The sequence below is a fragment of the Blastomyces gilchristii genome, assembly GCF_000003855.2.
Source record: "Blastomyces gilchristii SLH14081 genomic scaffold supercont1.10, whole genome shotgun sequence".
NCBI lineage: Eukaryota > Fungi > Ascomycota > Eurotiomycetes > Onygenales > Ajellomycetaceae > Blastomyces > Blastomyces gilchristii.
The window spans coordinates 1,496,575-1,509,080 of NW_003101673.1; the positions used below are offsets into that span (position 1 = coordinate 1,496,575).

General features: G+C 31.3%; 1 protein-coding gene across 1 annotated transcript; it reads right to left on the bottom strand.

The window, feature by feature from the left end:
* Positions 1-4,471: 4,471 nt before the first annotated feature.
* On the bottom strand, positions 4,472-4,911 carry BDBG_17234 (uncharacterized protein; the record flags this gene model as incomplete). The annotated part of the gene is made up of 2 exons (XM_031725004.1): positions 4,472-4,606; positions 4,777-4,911. 2 exons carry the CDS (start codon positions 4,909-4,911, stop codon positions 4,472-4,474), a joined length of 270 nt encoding a protein of 89 aa, XP_031578856.1.
* Between the last annotated feature and the right edge of the window lie 7,595 nt (positions 4,912-12,506).

The following is a 12,506-nucleotide window of genomic DNA, read 5'->3' on the forward strand; positions in this document are numbered from 1 at the left end:
GAAAAGTGGGTCAGACTGTTTCAATTGAGAGTTTATAATCTATTTTCAAATGAAAAGTTGGTCAGACTGTTTCAGTTGAGAGATTATTAGTCTATTATTATTATTATTATTATTCTTCAATTATAGATGTATGCAGTCAGAGACTATGACATCTACCTGAGAACTTTAGTTCTCAGGGTTTTTTCTATGTCTGTAAAGTTAACTATTATACATTCATCAATTTCAGATATGCAAAATTAGAAAATTCCAGCCCAGAATACAAAAACTGTTTACAAATTGCAGTGTTTTAACATCTTTTAATACTTTGAAACCATTTGACAATATCATGACAAAAGAAAAGAGAAAAAGAACACAGTCTCAAAGATAGACACATTAAATAAATAGATAGAAAGAAATTGAAAGAAAAAGATAAAGAAAAAGATAGAGTAAAGAGAGACTATAACAAAACAAATTATTAAAAGAGAGTGTATAGCTGTTTTAACAGACTATATCTGATTAATTTCCTCCTCTTCATACTCAGATAATTCTGAATTTAGCCATTTTCTTGTAGCTGCTTGAGTTTCTGATAGAAAGTCTATTAAGTATTTAATTCCTGTCTCAGTTGAGAATAAGAATCTCATATTTAATTGATTTAGATCATACTTCTCTTTCAATCTGGCTCTGAGACTATTGTATAATGCACAGTGCATTACAATATGCTCAGAATTCTCATTTGTATTGCAGAATGAGCATTCTATTGAGTCAAATCTATCATCAAATCTTTGTATATAAGATTTGAAATAGTCATGTCCTAGTTTCAGCTGTATTATAGATGAGAATATTTTCTTTTTACATTTAATTGAACAAGATTTTCACTTGAGTTTTGTTTCAAATCTTGAATAATGTATACTCTTCTTTTGTTTCTGCCAGCTTTCATTCCACTTGTCTAAACAAGATTCTTTTATTTTTCTCTTTATAAAAGACCAGGACATAATTTTTTGAATAGATCTGCTTAATTCTGCACCCTTTTTTGCAGCTGAATCAGCCAATTCATTACCATGAATATTCATGTGAGCAGGAACTCAGTGTAGATGAATTATCAGCTTTGATGTTCTTCTCTTTTGAATTTTCAAAACAGAGTTTAAGATCAGTTCAAGATTCATTTGATCATTATAAATCTGACTATTTCTAAGTCTTTTTAAAGCAGCTTGACTATCAGAGAATATTCATGCCTCTTTCAAACAATTTCCTCTTTTATGAGATTTTATTTCAATGAGTTTGAAAGCTTTCACTATTGCAAATAGTTCAGCATCAAAGACTTCACATTCAGAGCCTAGATTTCAGAAATCTGAGATAAAATTAATATTATCTTCAGTATAAGCAATGCCTGCGCCTAATCTATTCAAGTTCTCATTTTTTGAGCCATCTGAATAAACCAGAATAGAGTCTTTTATATTGATTGTAGAAATTCTCTTCAAATGCTGTTCATATTCTTTCTCTTTTGATAGTTCACTTATTTATAAGTCTATAAGAGATTCAAGCTTTTCTCTTCAGAGAGATAACTTCTCATGATCAACTTTTTCAACATTTAAAGAAGAAAATTGATTTTTAATCAGAGAGCATAGTCTGTACAGTTGAGAAGACATTTTCTTTGAAGAATTATTTTCATTTCAATCAAGAAATCTATTCCAATTCAGTTCATTTCCAGAGTTAATTGATGAAAATAAAGAAGAGACTCTTTCTCTGATTATATGATTTGAGCTCATCTTTACAACTCTCAGAGCATAGTTCATACAGGCCTTTTCAAATCTAATAGCAGGAGAAGGAATTGAAGCTTCAACTTTCATTACTTTAATAGAAGATGATTTGAATGCTCTCAGAATTCTTCTCAAGACTCTGTTTTGCAGACTTTGAAAGAGTTCAGTGAAATTCCCTTGATTATTTCATCAAACTTGAACTTCATAATCAGCTACTGATGTAATACAGGCTATATATAACTGTCTCATAGCCTGGAAGGATAGACCTCTCTCTGTATTTGATAGTCTGATTATGTTATTCAATAGTCTTTCTGCCTTGACAGTTCTTTGTTGAATGTGATATTTAAAATTCAACTTGAAGTTTAACCATACTCCTAATCATTTGACATTTACACTGAGTTTAATCTCTCTATTTAAAAGAGTTAGAGATAGTTCTTTCTCATTGAGTCTAGAAAAGAAATGAATTAACTCAGTTTTATTCATATCAAATTGAATTTGATTGATATCTACTCTAACAAAGATTTTCTTTGCAGCTTCTTTAATTACTTTCAAATTCTCTTTGATAGTTTTTGAGCTGTAGACTAGACCAATATCATCCACATAACTCAGAGATCACACTATTCTCATATTTCTATTTTTGAATAGATATGCAGTGTATATTGCAAATAAAATGAGTGAGATTGAAGATTCCTGTGATACTCCTATTTTTATCTCAGTCTTGTCTTGTTTCATTCCATCAAAGAAGAGTTATATAATTCTTTTAGACATAAAACAGTTAACTCATTTTATTAGAGAAAGTGGCAGTTTTAATATCTTCAATGTCTGAATTAACTTTGACTTTGAAACATGATCAAATGCTCTCTTTATATCAATAAAAACTGCAGTTGAGCCCAGATCCTCATGTTTTGCTATTTGAATATCATGAACAACTGAGAGAACAGTGTCAATTGCAGAACACTGTTTTCTATCTCTCATTTATTCACTGAATAAAAGAGAATCATCTATAGAGCTTATAAAAGATAGTTGAGTAGCTATTATCTTTTCTAAAACCTTTTCTAAACAGTTCAATAGAGATATTACTCTATATGACTTAGAAATTGAAGTTTTTCTATTAGGTTTTGCAAGAATCACTCCAGTGGCTTCTCTCCAGCATTCAGAATGATATCCATTTTTCAAGAGATTGAAAAAGAGCTCAAAATATTCATTCTTTAAGTAGGAATATGTATTTTGAATAATCAAGTGATTAATTGAATCAGGACCTGCAGCAGTTTTAACAGAACTTGAGAAGATAGCTGACTCTAATTCATCTTGTGTAAGATCAGGCCATTCCCAGTCATTTTCATCAATGTAGTTGAGAAGTGATATATTCTCTTCCTCTGAATCTGAATCTGAGTCTGATGAGTTCTGAAAGAGAATTCTCATGAAAGCTTAACATTTTTTCTCAAAAGAGTTTGCTGTATATGATTCATTCTGAAACTCATATTCTAAGGCTGGAAGTTTTGCTACACTTCTTGTTTTAGTATAGTTAAAAGCTTTAAAAATTTTCTTCTCTTATGCTTCTTCAAGAAATTTATTCCAGCAGTCTGTTTTAGCTCTTTTGATATCTGAAAAATATTCATTTCTGACAGCTTTGAACTCTTCATCAGATATTACATTATTTTTTCAATCTCTTCTAGCAGTAGCTAATTCTTTTCTTTTAGATGAGATATTCTCATTTCATCAAGGTTTTGAATACTCAGAAGATTTTCTTTTTGAAATATTATCTCTAACACTTGTTAGAATAATAGATGTAATAAGCTTCACTCTATTCTCAAGCATTTCATTTGAGATATCTTGACCAGAATTTCAATATAGCTCATTCTGTCTTTCAGATTTTAGCAGTTTTATGCTTTCTTCAACTGCTTTTCAATCAGCTTTTTCAAAGTTATACTGATTAGAGAGAAGAGAATTTTCACTCATTTGTTTTTCACTCAGTTCAATATCAAATTGAATAATCTCATGATCTGATTCTGATGTCTCATTTGAATTAATAAATCAGTTTACAAGTCTTCTTTTCATTAGATTTTGTGACATGAAGATTAGATCTATAATAGACTTCTGTTTCATACCTTTTCTAAAGAATGTTTGTTGATCAGACTTATTAACCAAATCTATTGAATGCTCAAAGATTCATTCAACTAGATTATCAGCTCTCACTGCTCTCTTGCATTCTGAATTTCATCAGAGATGATGTGCATTGAAATCTTCTGCAATTATAGAGTTTCTTGATGAAGTTATGTTCAGAAATCCTCTATCAATTGTTCAGATATTGTTATTTTTCTTCAATGACTTTTCATTATAGATATTTATGAGCTGTATAGTATCAAACTCATTTTCTTTATCTATAATATCACACACCAGAATATCAGGGTCAGACATGATATCAAATCTTAGATTAAATTGATATCTTGATCTCTTTCTTTCATAGATCACTACTCTTGACTTTATCTCAGACTTTTGAGGTAAAAAGCAGTAGTAGCTTGAATGAGAAATAACATATTTTTACTCAGCATCAAAATTTGGCTCCTGAAGCAGTATAAAATCAACTTTTTATTCAAATGCAATTTGAAGACAAGAATAAATACAATTTGAGTTTCTATCCACATTATTTTGAATAAATGTGATTTTTAAAGAGTTTTTAAACTTTTTTTGTTGTTTTTGTTGTATATTCATACTAAAAGAGAGTAGAGCAGAATCTAATCACTATCATCAGATAGTAGATTATAACTGTTCTGAAAAGTAGGAATCTCAACTGCTTGTATTATATCTAGTTTATCATCAGAGTCATTTCTCAATTCTCTAATCTTAACAGGAGTTTGAGAATTCAAGTTCTGTTTACATTTAGCTGAAGAGTTAGAGTTTGAAGACTTAGATAGTTGAGAGTTTCTTCTTTTTGAGCTTACAGTTGTGAGTTTACTGGCTTGACTCTTCTCTTCAGTTCTAGATTGACTTTGAGCTTCATCTTTTCTCCAGTTCTTTTGAGTTCTAGAAGTAAACATACATTCTTTTGAGCTAGATGCATGTTTTTCTTTGCAATTAGAGCACTTAAGCAGAGTATATTGACAAATTTCATCTCTTTTTGAGCATGTTTCACATTTATGCTCACTAGTTTTGTGATCTCTGGCACAGAATGCATATTTTGAGTCTCTAAAACATGAGATTGCAAAGTATTCATATCTTTGATAGTTTGAACACTGTGTTTGAGCTTTGAGATTCATCCTTGAGTCTTTGTATTCATGAACTCTCATTTTCAAATCTGCTACTCTTACTTCAGAGATCTTTGACTGTTCAAGTGTTTTTGTATATACTAGAACAGAGGCATTTCTCCTGCTTTGTCTGAACTTAATTGAATTTAGTCATACAGGCTTCTTTCTCAGTTGAATAGAGTTGTATTCTTTCAATTCATTTTTGAGAAGTAGCATTTCTTCTTCACAGTCAAAAATTTCAACTGAAATATTATGAAGAATGAATTTGTCTCACTTTTCATCTCTTTCAGATAGAATTGTTGTGTTTAACAAAGATTCTACTGCTGACTTTCAGAGATTCTCATTCTGAATAAGGAATTCAGCACTGAATTCAGACATTGTAGTCAGAATGATGGAGTTTTCAAAGAATGATGATTCAATTGAAGCTATAACTGGTTTTTGAACTTCAATATCAGTCATCAACTGAGAAAAGAACTGCTGATTAATTTCATTTCTGATTCTGAAAATGAGATTTGAGTTTAGCTTGTTTCTTTGCAGAATGTCCTGATTTGAGACTTTAAGAATAAGTCTTCTATTTCTGAAGATTTGAAAGTTTTTCTCTTTTTGCATTTTCTTTTTCACTTTTCTATGAATAGAGACATGAGCAGTATTCTTCTCAGTTTTCTCAGGATTTTGAGCAGGTTTTGAGATAGCAGATTTAGAGACAGCAGATTTAGAGGCAGCAGATTCAGCTGCTTAAGCATATGTTTTCTTCTGATTCAAAGAAGGAGAAGAAGAAGAAGTAGAAAAGAAAGAAGAGCAAACTGAAGAGTCAGTGATTGTATTAGAAATTTTCAAAGTTTTTTGAACTGTGTTTGAAATTCTAAGTTTGAACTTGATCACTTTCTGTAGTTGTCTAGCCTGAGCATGAAGAATTAACAGAACTTCTTCATTCATCTCACTCAGACACTGCTTTTCAAGAATTTTACTTGCTTTTTCAAGTTCCTGTATTTCAAGAACTTGTTATTTCTCTATCTCTTCTTTCTTTCTTCTCTTCAGAATTTCAATCTCAGGAATAGCATTTAAGAAAGCATCTTTCTTCACAACAACTGAGTGTACTTTTGAACTCATTATTCTTACTCAATGAAAAGTTGGTCAGACTAATTCAATTGAGATATTTATTAAACTCTTTTTGAATTGAAAAGTTGGTCAGACTGTTTCAATTAAGAGGTTTCTAAGTCTGTTTTCAATTGAAAAGTTGGTCAGACTATTTCAAAAGAAGAATTGCAGACTTTTGTGTATAAAACACCTGATTTTTTTCACACTAGTTCAGTAACTAGATTAGATTTTTGAAGAGAATCTAATAAACTAAAATTAATTTTTAAGATAAATCAATAAAATCTTTATAATCTCTTTCTTAGAATACAATGAGGAAAAGTATGATATCAATTGATAGTAAATCAGATGATATGACAGTTTTTGAGAGAAAAACTGATAAAAAATAAATCAATTTTTTGAAGAGAAATTGATTAAAACTATTCAATTTTATTCTAAATTATTCAATTCTTCTCACACAACAGGTGTGCAACTCAAATCAGTTAATAAAGAGTGTAAAAAAGAATTAAGTATTAATGAAAGCTCTTCAGTCACTGAAAAAGTAATTCTTACTTAAAAGAATATAAAATTATGACAGAAAACAACTCTGTTTTTAATTCTTTGTAAGAATATTGTGTAAAACTCAGAGAAAAACACCTTACTTTTTTAAGAGAAGTAAAAAACTATTTCTAAAATCTTTTTTTTTTGCATTAACTGCTGCAGAAGAATGAGATAGAAACTGCTAAGATATGCACTACTGTATATTCTCTATCAAGACTTTCCCTCTTCAGAGTCTTGATATTATAGAGAATATAAGTCTGTTTCTATATGATAATATAAATATTGTCAGCGGGATGTAGAGGAACTGGTTATTTATATCTCAAAATAGAAGACTTTGTCAATGATTATATCAATATAGAGTTAATTCTCAAATTCAATAGAAACCTAGTGTTGCTGTTCTCAATCTCTTGCAGAATCTATTGAATATTGAGGTATTAAAACTAGATTTAATATATCTCACTGTGCAGGGATCAAAGGCTCAGTCAGACCTTGGGGTATACTGATTTTATAGTTGTCGTGTCTGCCGATTATGTATTGAATACAGTTGCTGAGGTATCTTTTTGTACTTTTCTGTCGGGGATGGGCCAGATTGAGAGGGGTGGTACGAGGGCGAGACTTGGTGTTGATGTCCAGATACACTGAAGACAGACCGTGGAGGTTGCACTTCAGAAGTGGCTGTTGGTTATGTGCTTGATATTATCGCCGAGGTATCTTTTTGTATTTTTCTGCCGGGGATGGGCCAGATTAGGAAGGGCGGTACAACGGTGGGACTTGGTGTTGGTGTTTTGGAACATCAAAGATGGACAGGGTTTTCGCGGAGGTCACTCCTCAGATATCTCCACAACTACAGATCGGGGATCTTCCAAAATTGAGAAGATTGGTGCATATGGCTAGGTCTCTTCACCTTACAATTTGTATGGCAATTTGGCCCGGGGTTGTGGTGTGGTAGGGGAGAATGGGGGATAATCCCACGCAGGAGTTCCGAACGACGTCTGGTTCATGTTTGGCTGGATAACTCCACCACCACACGGGGTATGCGGTCGGCGATGGGGTCAGAATGCTCGTATGATCGAGGGCTTTTCGATGGATCTATCGGCGGGTTCTTATTCGAAAAATTGAGCGAGTTCGTGGTGGAGCGGTTGATCTGTCTTGACAATTGACAGTGATTTATTAGTCTATTTTCAATTGAAAAGTTGGTCAGACTGTTTCAAAAGAAGAATGAAAGACTTTTGTGTATAAAACACCTGATTTTTTTCACACTAGTTCAGTAACTAGGTTAGATTTTTGAAGAGAATCTAATAAACTAAAAGTGATTTTTAAGATAAATCAATAAAATCTTTATAAACTCTTTCTTGGGATACAGTGAGGAAAAGTATGATATCAATTGATAATAAATCAGATGATATGACAGTTTTTGAGAGAAAAACTGATAAAAAATAAGTTAATTTTTTGCAGAGAAATTGATTAAAACTATTCAATTTTATTCTAAATCATTCAATTCTCCTCACACAACAAGTATACAACTCAAATCAGTTAATAAAGAGTGTAAAAGAGAATTAAGTATTAATGAAAGCTCTTCAGCTACTGAAAAAGTAATTCTTAAAAGAATATGAAATTATGACAGAAAACAACTCTGTTTTTAATTCTTTGTAAGAATATTGTGTAAAACTCAGAGAAAAACACCTTACTTTTTCAAGAGAAGTAAAAAACTATTTCTAAGATCTTTTTTTTTTATTGCATTAACTGCTGCAGAAGAATGAGATAGAAACTGCTAAGATATGCACTACTGTATACTCTCTATCAAGACTTTCCCTCTTCAGAGTCTTGATATTATAGAGAATATAAGTCTGTTTCTATATGATAATGTAAATATTGTCAGCAGGATGTAGAGGAACTGGTTATTTATATCTCAAAATAGAAGACTTTGTCAATGATTATATCAATATAGAGTTAATTCTCAAATTCAATAGAAATCTAGTGTTGCTGTTCTCAATCCCTTGCAGAATCTATTGAATATTGAGGTATTAAAACTAGATTTAATATATCTCACTGTGCAGGGATCAAAGGCTCAGTCAGACCTTGAAGTATACTGATTTTATAGTTGTCATGTCTGCCGATTATGTATCGAGTACAGTTGCTGAGGTATCTTTTTGTACTTTTCTGTCGGGGATGGGCCAGGTTGAGAGGGGTGGTACAAGGGTGAGACTTGGCGTTGATGTCTAGATACGATACGCTGAAGACAGACCACGGAGGTTGCACTTCAGAAGTGGCTGTTGATTATGTGCTTGATATTATCGCCGAGGTATCTTTTTGTATTTTTCTGCCGGGGATGGGCCAGATTGGGAAGGGCGGTACGAGGGTGGGACTTGGCGTTGGTGTTTTGGAACATCAAAGATGGACAGGGTTTTCGCGGAGGTCGCTTCTCAGATATCTCCACAACTACAGATTGGGGATCTTCCAAAATTGAGAAGATTGGTGCATATGGCTAGGTCTCTTCACCTTACAATTTGTATGGCAATTTGGCCCGGGGTTGTGGTGTGGTAGGGGAGAATGGGGGATAATCCCACGCAGGAGTTCCGAACGACGTCTGGTTCATGTTTGGCTGGATAACTCCACCACCACACGGGGTATGCGGTCGGCGATGGGGTCAAAATGCTCGTATGATCGAGGGCTTTTCGATGGATCTATCGGCGGGTTCTTATTCGAAAAATTGAGCGAGTTCGTGGTGAAGCGGTTGAATATTATGCTTTACTGTAATCTAGAATATACAGAAGCTCTCTATCTAGAATCTTTATTTAAACATGACTTGATAACTTATATATACAAGAAATTCAGTCACTTAGAAAGCTCTGAACTTATAAGTATACTTAAATTAAGAGTATACTGACTAAGTATGACTGAGAATATTCAGACATACACTTATAAGTGTTTAAATTATCAGATCATGAAAGAATCTAAGAAAGAATTAGAATGTGAGAAAGTGTATTATTAGATAAAGTGTATGATATAATCATTTAAACAATGAGAGATAAATCTTATAGATATATTACTATAAATATTAAATGAAAATTAATGAATAATCACTGCTATTAATTACACTACTGACTGATTAGTTATGAAAGCAGTTTCAGAGATAATAGAGAAGATAGTAATAAAGTTTCTATACAATGAGATCTATATTAACTATAAAATACTGTATGAGATTTTAACTAATAACAGTGTAAATCTTATAGAAGAAGTAGTGAGGCATTTCATAAGCCAGTTACAGACAAGATATTATAGAACAACATCATATCACTCAAGAATAAACAGAAAAGTGAAATGCTTGAATGAAATCTTGAATAATATACTGATAAAATATCTAGTGCGCAAGTCTACAAGATTATGAGATGAATATCTCAGTCAGACACTATTAGTCACATGAATTCAGCAGTATGCAGTCTTCAAGTGTTTATCATTCTATCTATTATATGAATTGCATCCGCGCATTCTGAAGAATGCTTCAGAAAAAGTGAGAGAGAGAACAGCAGTTGCAGACACAACAGTTGCAGATGCAACAGTTATAAACATAGCAGAAACAGCAGTTGCAGATGCAGCAGTCACAGATGCAGAACTAAGATTGAAGAAGATCAGTCACACACATGCAAAAGCTAACAAGTTACTTCTGAATTAAGTAATTCAATTGAAAAGAATACAAGACTCACTAGTTAAGAAATCAAGTCTTAAGATGAGAACATGAGTTCTTGTATATAATGAGAGTTCTGAGAAGTTTGAATCTAGATAATTTAAGTTATATAAAATACTTAAATCACATTCTCTGAGAATATACATATTGAAAGAACCAGAGAAATAGATCTTATATAACTTAATAAATAATTCATATCTTATAAAAGCAAAGATACAAGATCTGAGTGAATTATGATTATTCACAGCACTATCATCAGTATTGAAAAAGAAGAGACTTATAATTAAAAAGTCTCATAAAGTAAGAGAAATCATAGACACTTACAAATCAGATGATCTCACTTATTCTAATCTTTTCACAATTATAAGAAAAGAATGAGAAGAAATGAAGAAATCAGATAAATATCACACTTTAATAAGTGATGAGACTGTAGTCAGTCATATAATAATATACTGCAGATAGTAAGTGTAATAAAGTAAAGAGTAGTCTCAAAGCAGCAGACTTATATATGAGTCAGATTGTAGAAGAAAAAGAAATTCAGAGTTAAATTCAACTGTTTATATCAGTTTAATTATGAAGATAACAGAGAATGAATCATCTGAAATATTTATGAATATATAAGATCAAGTCATCTTAATCTCTGAGAATGCTCAGAGATTGAGTGATATTAGTTTCAATAAGTTATTCACTGTAGTAATCTGAGCAGATGAAGAGAGACAGTATAATATATAAGATAGAATCACAAAAGATGAAAGCTGCTGAATCTAGTCACTGAACACTGTACTATATAGAGATTATATAAGAGTAGTAACTAGCAGACAAAGAAAAAGTATAAGAAAAGAAAAGAGATAATAGATTAATTATCAATTATAAGATTCAGCTGTAAAAGACAAATGTTATTATATACATCTCATTTATTTTCATATATTACATGTTAATCTATTTTCAATGTCATGTCATCTGAAAAATATTAAAAACAAAGAAAATCTCAAAACTCAAGATCTGTAAGAAATTTAAGAACTGTAAGCTACTCTTATAATAACACTGTATATGTCTCTGATTTCTCTACTGCTCTGTATACAATATTAATGTTATTTATCACAAGATTGACTGAAATACTAATATAAGAATGTGTATATATATACATAGAAAAATTGAAGAAGAGTGCAGAATCTGCAGAACTAGAAGTCAGAGTAGAGAGAACAGAGACAGAAGAAATAAAAGAAGAAGAAGGTACAGAATCAGACAAATAACAGTAGAAGTTATCTAAGACTGAACACTTATAACTCAGTGTATACACAATCTTCTCTGCAGAGAAGAAAGAAAAAGTGATGAGAGAAGCTTAAAAGTAGAAGAGAGTAGTCTCAGCAGCATTATTATCTTCAATTAAAATAATCTCTGACACTGAAGTAACTAAGAACTATTATTAGTATACAAAACTGTAAAGACAGAAGTAATAATTACTGAATGAATATTCACTGATCTTAGAATTGTACATATAATTACAACACACACAAGGCTTCTCAGAAAGAGAAAGAGAGACATGAGAGAATATAGAAAGCAGAATGCAGTGTGTAAACAGCTCATTTTCATAATAATATCTCAGATAAGATGTACAAGTCTCACATCTATGAGTGTAAAAGAGTATGATATCTGTATTTCTGTTTCTGAAAACATGAATATCTTTTATCTGTATCATGAAGTCAGATAACAGATGTTAGAGAATAGACTGATACAGATCTATTATTCTGAAGAAATTTATCAGAGTAAATATCTCTGTAATATTGAACTTTACAGTTATAAAAAGTTTCTTAATATCTGTGAATATCATAACTTCATGCATAATAAAACTCATAATAATTTTCTCTAAGAACAGAAAAATTAGCATCAGAAAGAAAAGATGAAAAAGAAAAAGACTTATAATTTCAACACTGTTGAAGAGAGAGATGATTCTCTGATATGAATAAATAATTATCTCATCACAAATATTTAAAATAAATATAATAATCAGTATTCATGACTGAGCTTCAGATAGTTATATTGTACACAGTCTTTATATAATAAATCATTCTAGAAATCAGTAAGAAGAGCAGAAGTGTATACACTGAGAAATATAATTTATTAAGTTTATACAATATCTTATTGAAATAGAGAGAGCTGATAATAAAAGCAGAGATGACAGAATCAGAGAGAGCAGAGGTAGCA